This window comes from Nestor notabilis, unplaced genomic scaffold, assembly GCF_000696875.1.
Source record: "Nestor notabilis isolate BGI_N333 unplaced genomic scaffold, ASM69687v1 scaffold5816, whole genome shotgun sequence".
In the NCBI taxonomy this organism is placed as follows: domain Eukaryota; kingdom Metazoa; phylum Chordata; class Aves; order Psittaciformes; family Psittacidae; genus Nestor; species Nestor notabilis.
Window position 1 is genome coordinate 1 of NW_009931385.1, and position 17,655 is coordinate 17,655.

Sequence of the window (17,655 nt, forward strand, 5' to 3'; positions counted from 1 at the left end):
TTATATATATAAAAATAGATATAAAATCTTAATTTCATATTTGGGTATTACTATACAGTGATTTGTGAATGATTAATACATAGGAAAAGTATAGTTGAATGAAGTATTTGTGATGATAGAGAGCTGCTTAAAATTTTACTGTCGAAACAGGTGGGCAATATTATTCAGCTGCAAAGCCTGCAGCAGAGGTTCTGAAAGCTCTTTCTCAGTTCCTGCCAAGAAGTTTGGCTATACACAGAGATCTAAATCCAGCATTTTTTTTACATTAGCTCTCTTATTCGAGATGGTGGTGTGTAAGAACTATTCAATTTATCTTTTTCAAATCTGAACAAGATAGATAGATGTTAACTCCTGTACTGTGTGTATCAGCATGGGCTACATCCAGACTACTTGGTATTTCTCAGTTCTCACTTGACTTTCTTTTTGCCTAGATAGCTCCAGTAAATTGTTATGCGCACTTTGAGGTGCAGTAAACAGTACAGCTGTTTTGACCAAGCACAGCAAGTGTAAAATGTCTGTGAGCTGCTGTGGTACCTTGCATGGTACCACAGGACCACTGGTTTAAGAAAAACAGTTTTTCCTTAATGCTTCTGTCTTCGCTTAACTACTACAATCTACACACAGAAAGCATTATTTAGATAGTCTGTTTTCAGATGTAGCATTTACCACTTTCACCAGGAACGTGATGAGCATGAGCACATTGCAGGGAGAGGGACCAGTCTACTTCCATTGGAAAATGCCTGGTGCAAATATATTTGTCATTTTTGCTTGGCAAAATGCTGATCTTCCCAATATCGGCATGCTTCAGAAGCTATTGTGCAGCTTGTCAACTTGGGTATTTTGTGATTTGTTATTTGATAGAAGAATTAAAAAATATGTTTAAGCCATTTTCCTCACACCTTGCTCCTAGTTAAACAAGCATTTTGATTAGGAAAACATTTTTTCATTTACCACAAAAATTAATGTACACTGCAGAATTGTATTTCAAGTCCTTTGGTTATTAACTGTTGTCAGTGATAAATCTGGAAGGATAGTTCAACACAAGAGTTGATAATGAGAAACATTTCAACCTACTTAAAGTCTTTATTCTCTTTTAGTAACAGGAAAAGCAAAAGAACCCTCAGTGGTGTTGTTTGTGGTTTGGTTTTTTTTTTCCCCCCCATGATATTTTATTATAGGGTTTTATTTAGCATTGAAATTTTTTTTGTACATGGTTTCATATATACTGCCTTTTTTGTGCATTCACTTTTTTTCTTCTTTCCCCATCCACTGAAGATACAGCTTCCAGTAAGGATGAGGGAAGAATATTTAAAGATCAAACCCAAGAGAATGAAGAACAAAGGTCAGATGTACAAGTTTCCTCCACAAATGGGCATAAATCAGTCTTCAGTGGACCTAGAAAGATAGGGTAAAGTCTTTTCTTTGGGAAAATGATTAATCACACAACAGCTGTGTATTGATGAATGCATTTTCTTTTGTTTCTTCAGCGTTCCACATCTGCCTCATACTTTCCAGGGTTAGAAACAGCTTTCATTTAAAAGCATACTTACTGTAATTAGACTGCTGTTTCCTAGGAAATGCAACAGTAATTACTCTTCAACTATAAAGGTATCAGAAATAAGGCAATTTTACTCCTGGATTTTTCTTGTTTATACTCTGAACTAACAGAGTGTCTTTAAAGGCAGGCTTGCTCAAGAAGCAAATGCAAAAAGTAGTATTTGGAGGGGCTGTTTTTTATGTATATTGGTTGGTTCTGCTCATAAGTCAAGTTTTCCTTTTGCTTCCAGCTGTGCAAATGCAGCCTAATAGTCAAGCAGTGCCCCTTTCTTGTGTGTGTGGCAGGGAATAAACAGATAAGTTGCTGGTCATTTTGCAGTCTCAGTGATGTGTGTGACACCAGTTTGGCTGTGTCCTTAGAGGAGCACTCACTCTCAGGGGACATGGGCAGATGCACTGAATATAGGATTTCATGAGTGGTGTTTGGAGACAACTTGAGGATATTGGGTGAATCCGATGAAGGTTCATATCATGGCTGGAGCTCCATGGACTGGCAGTTAGAAAACTTTGTTTCTGTTGGAACAAGAACACATTTTATTATGGATCCTAAGTACAGGGTAGGTAGATAGCTTTCTATAGTTTGTTTACTTCTGAGAAGAGCTGAGTATGAAATTACTTGTTCCAGTGACTCCAGAAATTAACATGAGTGATTTATTTCTAATGTTGGGAAAAAGAGCATCAGATCACCTCTGGCTTCTCAAATTAAGGTGAAGAAACAACCAGCTTAGGTAATCTATTATAATAGGACCTAGAAGTTGCTCTAAATCATTCTAATTAATAGGTATAGTAAGAGTGCACTGAAGTTTACTTTTCTAATCCTCTTTTCATTTAAACCCTTTGTGAAAATCCATTAGTTGTATTCCCTTATGAGAAACAATTATTTTTTTATGATTATCTGTTTATTTTAGTGGTTTTCAGTGGCTTTTTTCAGTTTGTGGCCTGAAATGCTTTCTGGTGGTAACATGCCCCATAAAGGCAATTTAGTCTTGCAAGAATTGGGCTTGCTTTTTCTAATATATTTTATGGCCTCTCCTAGAAGTAATTCATTATTCCTCCTCTTCCTTCCTTGCTCCTTCTTCCTGCACCAGGTTCCACATTCATATATCTCATGAATGGATTTGTTTTAGAAAAGCCGTTTTGGGGCCAACTGCTACTGTCATTTAGTGTCCTGCGATAACTTAACAGTCTATCATTGTTTGTAAGTCTGTAAAGAATACTATTACTTCTCAAAACTTCATTTCTTTCATTTCTCTGTCTTATTAGGCCACTTGTTGTAGGATAAGGGGGTGATGTTATGTTTTTAGAAACCAGCATGTTGGGGGCATTGATGCATACAATTGTAGGAACTGCAAAGAAATCTGTAAGAGAAAATAAATATAGTGTAATTTCCTAGGAGAAAATACACATACTTAATAAAAATACTTTGTGTATAAACTATAAAAAAATAAAATTGAGAGGAATTTACACAAAAGGCACTTGCGTTTCAAAGGTTGAAACTCCTTGTTAAGTAGGAGGAATGTTTTAATGTTTTGTCTTAAAAAGCAGTTTATAGGAAATATGATGCTTTTTTTTTTCTTTTGTTCATAGAAATAGGTTTGATAACCAGGTTTGGTGTTGTATTGACTCTTATGTCCAGAGCTGTCCATAGGTCAGATAGATGAAATTAACAAAATGCACACATCATGGTATTCCAGCGAGGCTGTTATTTCCTGGGAAAAACCTTACAACTTCTAAAATCTTTTATTCCCTGTTTTCATCAGGAAGCTAATTAGGGCAATTACCAAAGGAGAAATTACAAATGCCAAAGATGAAGGTGAAAGGAGCACAGGCTCAGAAGCTGAAACCCGAAGTCTGCCCAGTGGCAAGTCAACACCTTGCTCTGAGAGGTGAGCAGCAGAAATCTGGTACAGCTCACGCTGAGATTAATGTAGCGGGGTGTGTCAGTCCTCTGTGTTGTGTTGTTTCTTTGAATACTTGGCATTAATATTGCCTGAGAAGCAGAACTTATGTTTAAAAGACCCCACAACAACAACAAAAAAAAGAAACCAAAAAATCCTAAACATTTTCTCCATCCATCTTCCCTTTCTTTCCTTGTATTTGGTTAGTGATTGGTGTCAGTACGTTGTTGTTTTTTTTTTCTGGCTTTTAATTGATAAGCTGCGTACATGTTGCAGAACTGAGGCCCTTTGTTCCAAAGCTTTTCTTTGGTAATGACATGATAATTGATTATAATTTATATTTTCTTCTTCAAAGACTGTTTGCCCTTCTCTTTCCATGATTATTGTCTCAGTTATCTCTAACAGAGTTCCATTTATCATTCTTCTGTGCTTAAGAGATCTCTTATTATTGCTTCTGATAGCATTTTAAAAGGCCAGATGCAACATTGCTCTCATGTCCCACCTTCAAAACAAAACCAAAAATAGCTCACATTTTTCTTGTTCGGTTGGATAGTCTATGCTGGATGTAGATTCTTTGCTCCTGTGCACACACCTAGAAATTTTACAATCTAGACTGAAAATAATATTCTGTTTAAAAAAAAAAAAAAGAAAAAAAAATTCTGTAAGATCCAATAGAAATTTCTAACTCTAAAGCAGTGCTCCTGGAACACTCCAAGTAAGTATACAGGAACACAGGATATCAGATAAAATGAAGGTCATGAAGTTTAATTCACCTGCAGATGAACCTTCCTGTTTAAGCAAGAACTTGCTTCTCTTTGTTGCCTACAATTCAAAAGCCCAATTGCTGGACGTTCTGCAACATGCCTAAAGTTGATAGTGATAATTCTCTTGAAAGTGATAGATTTATTTTCTTTTTTCACTGGAGGCTGAAGCATTTACTAGCCAAATCAGCTTTAAAACTAGTTTTCTTCTTTAATCCTTAAACAGTTCACTAGGGTGGGTTTTTTTCTTCTGACCTAATTAGGCTTTCTGTATCTAACCAGATTCATACCTGACTTACATGAAACCAGTAGTATTTTTGCTGTTTTTCTAGATTTGTTTTGCTTTTCATGGAATAGACATGGGTGAAAGATCTAAGAGAAAAAAACTCAGAGATCTGGTGTCTGTGCTGCAGAGCTAACACCAAATACAGCTGACACCAAACAAGATAACTTGGCTGGTATCAGCTCTTTTAAACTTGGGTGGTTTTCATTTTTTATAATGTTTTTTTTTTTTTTTTTTTTTTTTTTTTTAGCCCGAAATGTATGCAGAAGACAGGAAGTTTCATCCTTCTACTAAGAAATATAAGCTATTCCTCAATCCTTCCACAAACTAATATTTAGAAAGTGCCATACCTTCCACTGTAAAATAATTCAGCCCCCCTATCAAAAGCATCTCCTAGCAACGCTGCTGGGTTACTATGTACTTTGACACAGGGCACTGATCTGGCCAGGTGAGGATGAGATGACAAGCAACTCAATACCCCTAATTTAATAAATCCAGCACCCTGGCTCTGAGCAAAAGCTAGAAATTGATGCTTTATGTGAAAGTCAAGCAAGGCAATCAAACATAAAGGCTATTTTTGTAGACTACTTGATTCTGTTTGTGCTTCTAAAACTGTACACAGCCCTTACCTGAATTCTATCACCCCAAAAAATTATTTCGCTTCCTTTATGGTTAGCTGCACAAGAACTTTCTTGCAGTCTGGCACATCAAAGCAGCTGCAAGATCTCCCACAAGCATCCTTGTCCTAATTCTGGTGAAGTCTTAGAAAAATTTAATATTGCATAAGCTTGATGTTAAGCAGCAGAACTGAGTAGTAATTATTAAAAATAATAGCAAAGCTTCCCATGCCACCATCTGTAACTGGTTTGAGTTTCAAATTAAAAGAATTTAACAACATCTTGTGACACTGTAGCTGTCCTAGATTTTCATGCATGTTTCTGAGTTTAATTGCCCTCATCTTTTTAGCTGCATTGCTGAAATTGGTAGTAGTTCACCTGCCAGCAAGGAAACTGAAAGAGAATTTTCATTCTTTCTGAACATTTCTGTTTAAGAGAAGACAAACTGGGCTGAGAACAGGGAGTTCCAGGCCATAAGTTCATCTCTTCAACTGATTTATTTTTAACTCCAGAAAAACTGTTTACTGATTTTGCAGCTGAATGAACTGGGAGTCTGCATCAGGATACTTCTAGGAGAAACAGTATAGGAATTTCAGGCTCAGCTACACAGGCGCACTACCCCATTGTACAGAGGTCTTGTCTACCACCTGAAAATGCCTGACAGGGTTATTTTATAACATTTTTCTTTTTTTGTCTACTTAAAATGCATACAAAATGTGCTGAACCTCTCTAAAAGCAGACTGAAATAAGGGATAAGTACAGGAGATGTCTGTTTAGCAGGTTTGATGTGCAGGGGCTTAGTTTGACTGATGACTCCTGCAGAACGCTTTGTAACATGTTTTCAAATCTTTTATCCCAGTCCACTCTTACTTCTGAGCATTCCTGTTGATTTATATTAGTTTGCACAGTAAGGAAAAAAAAAATAATCTGTAACAACAATTTTTGTAACAGAAAGTCATGACAGTCCATCAAAAGTGGAGTGACATGCAGTAGAAGTCAGGTTTTCAACATTCTGGCTACTTTCCGTACACTGGTAGGCTTGGAAATTAAGGTGTGTGCATCTAAGTCCAACAGCTATGCTAAAACACAGATGACAGCCAAGTAACCTTGACTTTTCTTTGCAGCACCAAAATTGCATCTTTATGTAAACAGATAGGACTAAAAGTCGATCACAGCATATTTAGTAGGATTTGTTGATCACTGTCTCAGCAAATTAAAAAGTAGCAGGGCACTTATGTATGCGAAGTTCACATGCAGAAGAGTGTGTTCATTATGCATTATCTACTGTTATCCATATACTGCTGAAACTGGATAGAAATTGTTAAAAAGTTACCATATGCTCACTAAATTACAAAACAATGGTTGCACCATGTCTGTAGACAGCCCTGGTGTTTTGGGGTTTCTTTTATTTTCCTTGTTTTCAGTAACTCCACCAATGTGGATTCAGAGCCTGTGCTCACTGCTTAACGTAATGGTGAGTCAGGAGCCGTTGTGTTTCGGAGTGGTTTTTCTCAGATCGACAGTAGTTCTAATGAAAATTTCCATTGTGGTAAGAAGATTTTTACTTCAGTTGCTCTAAACATGATATGACAGCCTAAACCAAGCGAGGCTGAAATTCAGCTGTTGTTCAGCACAGTGAAGATGCCTGCAAATATGAAATATTTATTAAGCAAGCCTCTTTTGGCTGAAAATATACTGTAAGTTCCAAAAATTTTCTTCAGTAAATTTGCACTGCTGTTGTCCTCTGACACTGTATTTTCCATATGAATAGGGTACAATTCCTCCATCAATCCCTATTTACCAGTTTGGGTTTATTTTTAAGTAGTAAGTAGGACTGTGTGCAGATCTGCTGGGGTCTGCAAGACTTCTTGAGATTCCTGTGAATTGTTAAGAAAAATGATAAAGTTTAAACTGATGTTGTAGGAGAAAGAAGAGTAGATCAGCCAAGATCTTGTATGTTTACTGCAAATTTCAAATGTAAAGAAAACTTGAATGGGAAATGTGTTGAAATACATTTAAAAATAATTTTCCCTGTCAAGAAAGTGCAACAGCTTACCCTTTCTAAACCTTCTCGATGTTCACATTGAGTCAGTATTTTCTAATGGAAAATGTCCCATGGAAAAAATTCTGCCTGTTGTGGTATTAGAAAGTAGTTGAGTTCTGGTATACTGATCACAGGTGCTTATTTTTATTTTTTAGTCTCTTTTACTAACACAAAATCTGGCAAAAAGACTTTTCTAGCTTTCCTAGCTTTCCAAGCTGGTGAAACAATTGACTTGGGTCAAGAGTCATTATTGCAATACAAATAGGACAGCGAACAAGTTGTTTTTTTTCTGGAGAGGATGGAGAGCAGATAGGCAAGGATTTTAGACTTTCTGGAGACAGTGCTGACATTAACATTGGCTGTGGAAGTGGCCAGAACTGTTGTGTCACCGTCGTTTTACTTTAAACCAAGGAGCAGCCTGGTAGGAAGTGTTACATGAGTCATCACAGCTACTGTTGGAATGCAAATACAGTGCAAAATGAACATAGAATCATAGAATGGTTTGACTTGGAAAGGACATTCAGATCATTTAGTTGTAACACCACTGTCATGTGCAGAGACACTTCCCACAAGACCAGGTTGCTCAAGGCCCTGTCCAACATGGCCATGAACACTGCCCTGTTCATGGAGGAATGCAGCTTCTGCAGCCTGGACAAGAGCCGCCCATTTGGGCTTTTTGCAGTTATGGTAGAGGTGCTGAAAACACCTACATTACTTGTATGTATAAAACACAGTGTTTTTCTTTCCAGGTGACCATTTCCTTGCAGTCACACAGTTCATCTGGGGCAATGTTATTCCAGTAAACCGTTACCATGGCTGTTTTCTTGCAGTGGTTTGCTAAATGGGTTGCTTTGGTTTGCTTAAAGCAATAACACTCGAATACACTCTCTCCATTCCAGAGGGAGTACTCTTTCACTGAACAGCAGTGATGCAGAGGCCACTGCAGGGCATATGAAAGGCACTGTGGGTCCCATGAACAGAGGCAATATTTCCATACCTTCCCTTCCGAGGTCTCCAGCACTCAGCATGCGCAGCATGACTGCAGATTACAGCAGGGTAAGTACGTTGTTGCAGAGCTAACACCAAATACAGCTGACACCAAACAAGATGACTTGGTTGGCATCAGCCCTTTTAGATCAATTTTTAGCCTGGAAAGGACAAGCCTTACAGAGAAAATTTTGTTTATTCCTTAATTCTGCTGGGACCAGTGAAGATCTTCACTAGAACAAAATGCGTCATGTTTTATCAGTGATGTGGGTTTTGGTTTCACAGACATTTTTGTTTTGTGTAAGAATTGCAGTCAATGTCCAGCATTACATAATGAGTTACAGATTCTGAACTGGGAAGCAGAAGGACGGAAGTGTAAGCATTTTGGCACTTCAGGGCCTTGAGTAAGTGCTGTGGATGCTAAGGACTATAAACATGCAGAGTTTAAACATGCAGAGTCCAGCATGTTCATGCTGACTTCTACGGAAATCTTTGAAAGCTCAATACTTGCAGAAGATCAGGCCATACTGACTTGAGGTTCTTTTGGCTTTGGGCACTGGGCTCTGCATTGTTTATGGCATAACACAAAATGCATGCTAGAAGCTTTATCAAAATGGAAGGTGGGCTTCCTCTACCTGTTGTTAGGCTTCTTGTGATGTAGATGGGCATGAGTGAGCTAGCTGCCCTTGGCTGTTTCATAATAAGCGTCTAGCCAGAAACCAGAATCAGACACTTTGTTCCCAGACAGCCTGCCTCGTTGTGAAGCAGCTCCTCCTTGCTATGCACTGAGATATCCATCTCATTTCAGTCACCCCCTTAAGAAATCAGGATTGAACTAGCAAGTTATTCTAGTTGCCATGACTTAAGAGTATAAGGAAAGTGAAATTTATAGTCCGAGTAATGTCTTTTACCATTAAAGTTTGGAAAAAAGTATGTAAGCATTTGAGATCAGAGCCCTATTGAATGCATAAACACTTCTTTTCTAACTTCCAAATATATGGTCTAATATAGTGTCTTTCCTAATGAAAAAATAAGTTAGTTATATGAAGGGCAGTTTTGGGAACTGTAAATAAATTAATAGTTGTTTTATTTATATACTTGGTGGCCCAGAGACTGTCTTGATTTCAAGTGCATTAGATTTGGTTGAAAAAGGCAAATCCATTTAATTTAGATGGAGTTATGTTGTTAGCTAGTCCTTTAGAGGAAGGTAAAAAGCCATAATGATATCAGGCATACCGGTTTTATTTAGGGGGTAATGCTGGCGTAATTTAATTAGTTCAAATACATTTGGGTTTACTCTGAGTAAAATCATTATGCTGGTATAAAAAAAAATAGGTTTTATCTTTTCTTGACTTTTTTTCTTCTCCTTTTGATTTCCAAGCTAAGTAAACTTTTAATAGATTTGAGTGTTTCATTTCCCTCCTTTCACTCCTGATGCGTTGCTCTGATTCTTCAGTTGCAAACTCAGAATGTAGGCATGAAGCACATCTTTGTGCAAATTTTATGCATGATCTGTGCTAAGCAAAGCACATTAGATTGTAATATAAATACATTCAGTAATAGACTGAACGCTAAAGTAGCTTTAGAGTTTTGGGAGCTGATAGAAATGATGCTTTTAAGCTGATAGTGAATAAGCTTGTTTTTTGTATTTATGGGATGTGCATTTTTCTTATTGGTCAGGACGCTGGCTTAGACAATGGCATGATTATTCCAGCAAGTGAAAGTGTACCTGAAGATTTAGTAAAGAAGCATGGTAGGAAAGCATCTGGAGCACCTTCCATTGCTGTTTCTAGGGTATCTTTGTCATCAGGCAAGTATTAAATCTTTTCCTTTTTTCTGACAGCCTATATCATCAGGGGATTATTACATTTCATAAACATCATATTCACTCTGAAAACTGTTCCGTTTTCAAAGCAAGTTTATACCACTTAACAAGCATTATATTTGAAAATATAGTAGTCTTAACCCCAGTAATGTTGGCACAAAGTTAGATTAGGTAAATTATATGCTCTTAGAATTGTTATAAAATTTCATTCATAATTGCACATTGTTAAATCATTCTCTGTGTGGTCAACTCTGTGCAGATACCACCTATCTGCCATTACATTTCACACCTGCTTTTCCCAGAAGCATATTTGGAAAACAATGAACTGCCAGAGAACAGTTCCCTTATAGACTTCATGTTCTTTTATTTTTATATGTGAGGCACTGAACCAGTCAATTCGTCTGTAATTTACCTCATTTCATTGGAGGCTGTTAGTTAAATGAAGCTCGCACAGGAAGGTGCTGTGAGGTCTACTTTGCAACAGTGGGTGGAGATCCTCCTATCTGAAATAGGAGGCAGGAGCACCCTGAGCTCTGAGCTCTTCTGCTCCTCGTAGGCAGTCAGTCAACTTCTTACAGGGCTAACAGAGTGGGTTCAGATATACAGGTTTCTCTCCAAAACACAACCAGGCTCACTTTTATTTCACCTGAATTTAGCCTAAAGCAGAAACCTAGTGGTGTATTGCATAGAGCTAATCAAAAGACATAATGTTCTTCACCTTAGATTTTAGAACTTGAAAGATTTGGAGTTGATTTGAGAATATTGTATGGTGCAACTTCAGGCAGAGATGTTACAGACTTCTTTAGGAAGTGAAAATTCTCCTGTTTCTACCTGCAGGGTCTATCTTTCTTTCACAATATATTGAACAGTCACACAGAAGATTTATATGGAGAGGACAAAGATTTTTCTCCAAGACGTCTTACATGTTTTATGCCTATAGAATGGCTGAGAGACCTGTAGGACTTGAAAGAAATTTGTGCAGGTCTTGAGACTTGTTTGCTGCCCCCTCCTTTCTGCATAGGGAACACCAGTAATGGCAGGAGTACTTTCTATGTCCATCCCTAGTTGCTTTATTCTGAAGCAGACACTGGGGAGAGTTTGGTGGTGGTGGTGATGTGTTAATCACCATGAACACTTGGTCTGTAAAATTTGCAATATTCCAGGCTGATAGGCCTACCAGAGAAAGCCAAAAACTGAATCTGTAGTATCATCCGCAGGAGTCAATTACAGCAGATACAGAGGCAGGAGAAAAAATATTGGCCAGAAGGCTGAACAGCATCAGAAATCGTATTTTTTCATAGAGCCATAGAATAGTTAGGGTTGGAAAGGACCTTAAGATCATCTAGTCCCAACCCCCCTGCCATGAGCAGGGACACCACACACTAAACTATGTCGCCCAAGGCTCTGTCCAACCTCGCCTTGAACACCTCCAGGGTTGGAGCATCCACAACTTCCTTGGGCATCCTATTCCAGTGCCTCACCACCCTCACTGTGAAGAACTTCGTCCTTATATCTAACCTAAAGTTCCCCTGTTTAAGTTTAAAGCCATTACCCCTTGTCCTACCATGTCATTCATCATGTTGTTCGGTTGCCATAGCTTGTGACAGATACCTAAAATGTTGTTTTGATTTTTTTTTTTTTTTTAAGATAAAAACCAGTTGGGTTTGTAGAAGATGAAACTGAATGTTTTTTCTACAAATTATAGTAAGCATTTTAATTGCTTTTATATTACAGATCGTAGCCGATCTGAGATAGATTTGAGCGAATCTTTCTCTGAAGGAAATGGGGATACTCTGAGCGTAAGAAGCAGATCTGTACCTAGTGCCTTAGATCAGGAAATGGTGAGTTATAAATACGTAAATGTTTATCAGGTGGAAATCCTGTTTGCTTAGACTAAGAAATCGGCACTGTATGTATATGTATGTATCTATGTCAGGGATATTTGATGAGTTTTTAAATAGCTTCATTTTCTGAGTATGTTGGCTATAGAATGATTCCAATGAACAGTCATGGTTAGAGTTTGTTATTGATTTGCTGGTTTTTGAGTTCACAGGTGAAAGATATCTAGCCTGAAAAGACATTTTAGGGACTATATTACACATGCTCTGAAGTTTTGTTAATTCATACTTTCTTAAATTTTAATTTTGATGCTGAGAAATACTATACTTTAAAGGTTTTTATCTTTGTCTGGTTTTGATTTTTCCTTATATATCTTTTTATCAAATGAAGCTCACCCTTTTAGTTCTGCCACTGTTTCTTGGTGGTTTTTTTCCAGTTCACTGTTTTCTGCCATACGTCTCCATGCATTTTTCCATGTATTCTAGGCTGCTTTTCCTGAAGTGATTCATAACTTCCTTCTTTTCTTCTGCACATATCCAAGATAAACAAGTTGCAGATGTGCATAATTGCTGTAAAAGAATTTCCAAACTTACTAAATATGCAGGGAGGGGAAGAAGAGTTATTAAAAAAGTTCTTCATCTAATTATACTCTTTTCTGAAGTTCCAGAAATTGTGCTTATAGCTCAAGAAAACCAATAGTCCTCTGCACTATGGTTTATACGCTTTGTCTGTTGTCATAGTCTTTCCCTGCCATTTGCTCTTTTCCAGAAGAGCATTAGCCATGGGAGATGTCTTCCCTTCTTGTAGCCTTTGATGCCAACCACTTGTGGCTTGGTGAAAAACAACAATTTGGGATTCCCATCTGTTTCTTGGATTGTAAGTGCTCAGAGAATTTTCCTGAAGCATTGCTTTGATTGGGTTAATCTGTAAAGCAACAAAAAAGGCCATTCCTGTGTGTCTGATTTCTGTGGAAGAAAAACTTTAAAAATAAGTGGTTTATTTTTTAATTGCAATAAAAAAAAAGGATGTGTTCTTGGTTAAGAAGCTGGAAAATGTTGCAGAAAAAAAGCATAAAATAAGAAAATAAAAACTTTAAATATGTTTTTATCAGTTTTCTGCTCTCATTGAAAATGGTGGGATAGTTATCACTTAGGGATTTGTGAGGTACCAGAGACACTAAGTGGTTTTCTCTTCTTTGATTTTTGTCTTCCTCTTACTCAGAGGGGTTTTTTTTTTTTCTTTTCTTTTTTGTTCTTGCTGACTCTGAATGAATTTTCAGATTGCACCTCAGCAACTCTGTAGCTTCTTTGCTAACGCAGATCTCTCTTGTGGTATAACCTTGATTTAGTTGCTCCAGGGTCTGAGAGAGTGCTAATTCCCCTTTAAATTTAATTCATAATGGGGTTCATAGATCTCTTGTAATAATAAATATATAATATATCATATCCTCACTTGCTGTGTCTTAGGAAATAAATCGATTGCGTTCATCAGCCTCAGTGTTACCGTAATTTTAGAGTGTTTAATTATTCAGCAGTAAAAATGTAGTATTGCTTATTTTAAAGTCTACAAGAACGTGTACAACAGTGCAAAGGAAGGAGTTTTGCGTGTGTTACGACAGGAAGAAGCAATTCTAGTACAGGCAAGAAAGAAAATGGTGTATTCCTATACCAGGTTTTAAACTTGAGTACCTCACCTGAATTCTGAAGTCAATGAGGAAAGTAGAAGTGAAGGATGGGTTGGGGTGTTTTGTTTTTGCTTTAGGGGTCTTGGGGGTTTTACTTTTGGGGGTTCAGCTCTCTGTCTCCCTGAAATAGTTTGCTCTGTTGTGCCTGGGTCTCCATGGACTTTTTCCTTAGAGTATAAAATATGTGACTTCTTTTTTGTGTGGGGTGGTAACAGTGCCCTTGAATAGATAAGAAAGAAGAGATCAGCAGAGAAAGCTCATTTTAAGAACATAAAGCTAAGAGAAATATTTGCTTTAGTATGTAAATTTTGGTCCCAAATAGAGTAGTGGCTTGTCCTGATTTTCCCCTGCTCGATATTAAATATGCAGTTACAGTAGGAAAGTAGTAATAGAAAATTTTGCATCACTTTCAGATGCTTTTATTTCAATTCAGTCACTGGAGCAAAGGAGAAGAGATGCAACATCTAGTTCTATGTCTACTAATGAAAAACGCTCTGCAGATCTTGACATAAACTGTGACAGTTCAGCATTCCAGCAGCATTTCTTCCCTACTCGGTTTTTCCTGAGTAGCTTAGAACTCTTCTGAGTTTGAATACAGTACTTCGCTGTTTAGATTAAGAGAATGAGAGCCACAAAGCAACAGAGAGTGAGGTAGCTTACCACATGAGATTTTTATGGTTTTAAAGTGGATATGAGGCAGTTGAACATTTGACTTCCATTACAACTAGAACCAGAGTCTTTCAAAATACCTGCCATAAGGTTTAAGGAAATGCTTGAAATTTCCAAGCTACATTTAATAGCATGATCGTTGTCTGTTGGAGTTTTTTCCTGTAACTTCTACTTAAAGTGAATGGTCCTATTAGGACGATCTCTTAGATTTTAATTTACTTTTTAGATTTTACTCTATTGCTGTGTTTAAATATTTTCTTTCTGTATATGAGCTAGAGATGTTACAGTTCTGTCTTGTCTATTAAAACTCAAGCATATATATGAAGCTATGCAATTACTGATTCCCCCCCTTTTTTAGTTATTCAAGTAATACAGGGATTTAATTATTTTTAAAATATGCACATCAACTGGATTTTTGTTTACACCTTAAATATATTCAGTACATATGATGGCAGAGCAAGCTTTTTCCCATGTCACTTGACAATAACCCAGGGCTTTCAGCACTGCCTGTTAGAAAGTGGGTCTGTGTTAATGATAGTGTTCATGAAACCAAAGAAAGCGGGAAGAGTGTAAGCATAATGCAAATTGTGTCCCGTAAAAACATAGAACCTGGACGGTAACCAAGATATGAATCATCTAATGGCATTTGGCTACAAATGTCTTTGGGTAAACCAGTTTCAATGATCTCCTGGCCCCTGGTATTGGACCTTAAATCAGTCATCTATTTTGTTAAGATTTGAAAAATTCTCAGTTTCCCTCTAAGATTTCCAAACCTGAATTCCTGAATGCAAATAGTAGTAAGTAGAATAAGGTATTTCACATGGGATTCTTAGTAGGTATGGAAGTGGGTTTTGTTTATATGCACAGTTGCTGGCTAAGCAAAGGTATGCATGTCCAGAATAAGATATAAAATACATCTTTAAAGTTTTTCAGTTCTTAAGCAATTGAACCCTAAAACTAGAACATCATCTTTTCCCCTTATGCTCTGTGGCTGTGCAAAGATGTGGAAAATCTAAAATGAAATTCCTCTAGAGATCAGAATTTTGAATGTATTCTGTACTGTCTTTCAAAAGTGAAAAATATATGAAACAAAACTACATGGCAGAGGCTGACCAAATACAGAGTAGAACATGATGACTAAAATGCGTGTTTGTCATTTAGGATTATCTGGATGAAGCAGAAGAAGATATTGATGACATAGTGGCTTCTAGTTATTCAAGGAAACATGAACATTTGACAAGTGGATTATCAACAGTAAGATCTTGAGTAGAAAACATATGCTTTTTCTTCCACAAATAACCACTGTTCCTCCAAAAAGGAGTTTAGCTTCATACTAGTTAGCAGCAGATCATCTTTCATCCTGCACTTGAGAAACATCCTTTAACATGTAGATAGTTTTTCTGTTATGTTTTTAATGCTGTTCTGCGTAGCACATCAAAGAGAAAACCACTTTGCATACACATCAGCAGATTTCCTCAGATGCTCAAGTTACTACCAATCTGACATTTGGAGAAGGCAAAACATAGGTGTTTGCAGTATGTGACTGCTCAGCTTTGGAGAGGAACACTTAATTTACTTGAAATGAAGAGAACAATGCTGTGGTGGGATCTTCCATCTCAAACCACCTTCTGGTTGTTTGGGTTCTTAGGACACAAATACTTGCCTGTGTGTTTGCACACATACCACTTCTGTGGCTTGACTGTCCATCCCCCAGCCCAGCTTCTCCCACTCTTCATTACATGATTGCTATGCCACCCACATCTGAAAAGTATTTTTCTTTATAGTGTGGAAGGCAGTACTTGGCAATTTCGGTTGGTGATGACTTTTCTTCCTTCTGCAATAATTGCGGTACTTTTCTGATATACACTTTTGTTTCTTGTCATACCCACAAGCTATAAACTGTAGATCAGATGCCTGAGTCTTGCAATTGTCTAACTGTTGCAACTTAATGTTAGCTTTAAAAGGATGGGTACATTTTCAGGTTGCTTGAGATGCAGCAAAATGGATAGAACAAGCCATATGCAGTTGATTATGTAGTCTGTTATTCATTGGGAAAGAAATCAGATTATAAAAGTAGCCTTTAACATGTATAGTCTATGACTGTGTCCAGCATTTTTGGTATCTGACACTTACGATGTGGGCAACTGATAACATCTTCAGGGAAGTCATGGAGCCCTCTCTGGACAGTATTCTTTGTGTCTTGTGCCTAAGAGTAGATCTGGTCATCATACAGAGTATCAGAAAAGTGTAACAGACTCCAGATAGAAGATGAGAGGATTGAAGAGGATGAAGAAATGAGGAGTCTGTATGCTAAAAAGGAAGAGAAAATTTGGTCTGTGACAATAACCAATGAACTGTCCTTTCTAGACTGCATCCCCATTAGTACCTATGCAAGCAGGGCCCAGGAAATGCCTACTTAAGTTCTTGATCCCAAAGAGATGGAGCTTGGCTTACCTGGGGAGGAGAAAGGGCTGAGAAAATTGCTGACACAGTGCATTTTGGTATCTTAGATCTGGCCATATCCAGACCCTTTTCCTTTCCGGAACATGTAGTTCACAGACTCAATGGATGCGGCACTTAATACCAAATCAAACTTGAGCAAATGTAGCCTGTTGACACTGATCTAATTAGACCCATTTACCTGAGGTTGGCTATGACTCTGTCATATGACGCTCCCTCCAACGCTTGCTGGTGCCATGTATTTTATAGGCAGACTTATTTTTATTTCCTCTGAATATTGGTATAAGGGTTGCAGGTGCTTAAGTGCTCTCTCCATTTAGGCCACTAATAGAGGAACGGCATTTAGAGAGCCTTCCCTCTATGTGCTGTAGGCAGCATTCTGTCTATGCATTGGGTTTTGTCCTTTGCTGTAGATTTCCCTTTGACCTTTTTCTTAAGCAGAGCACAGCTTTTCCAGTGCTGTGGGTTTGAGATAATCTCACATCTCTGTGCACTCATTTCTCTGTATTCACCATGACATGATTTTTAATGTCACTGCATGCTATATTAATGGTAAAGTTGCGAATGGCAAGCTGCTTCTCCCTGCAAGAACAAGTGAATTTTACAGGTTCTTTTTTTATTCCCCTTTAGTGTGTGTTACTATTTACTAATGTTCCCTCTCTCTCTTATTTTTGCCTTTAGCCTGCTTGTTGTAAGCCTTTGAGCCTTCTGCACTGTATAGATTTTTTTTCACGTACTTATCTGTCAAATGACTGTGTACTATTAAGTCGCACTGAAACAACGTTATTAACAGTAGATTCTAACTGCACGGGGGTTTTCTTTGGGGTGTTTTTTTTCCTTTTTCTTTTTTTGAATATGAGAATTTAGAGTATAGCATGGGTACTCTGACAATGAGCATTTGAGGTAAAGGAAGAAATATCTCAAAGGATAAAAGTATTTGAAATCTGCCTGTAACATGAGGGAGCTAAAATGGAAATGGAAATTACATTGAACAGGAACTGTATCTCAGCATTAGATTATTTTACTTTGTG

General features: G+C 37.5%; 1 protein-coding gene across 1 annotated transcript in view; it reads left to right on the forward strand.

The window, feature by feature from the left end:
- Positions 1-1,275: 1,275 nt before the first annotated feature.
- SYTL5 (synaptotagmin-like 5) overlaps positions 1,276-17,655 on the forward strand; it is a gene marked incomplete at its 5' end in the record, with an annotated part of 31,387 nt that continues 15,007 nt past the window's right edge. The window contains 6 exons of the mRNA XM_010015856.1: positions 1,276-1,408; positions 3,318-3,443; positions 8,060-8,216; positions 9,828-9,957; positions 11,707-11,813; positions 15,326-15,418. Coding sequence (XP_010014158.1) covers positions 1,276-1,408; positions 3,318-3,443; positions 8,060-8,216; positions 9,828-9,957; positions 11,707-11,813; positions 15,326-15,418 — 746 coding nt within the window. The remainder of the gene's footprint in view (positions 1,409-3,317; positions 3,444-8,059; positions 8,217-9,827; positions 9,958-11,706; positions 11,814-15,325; positions 15,419-17,655) is intronic.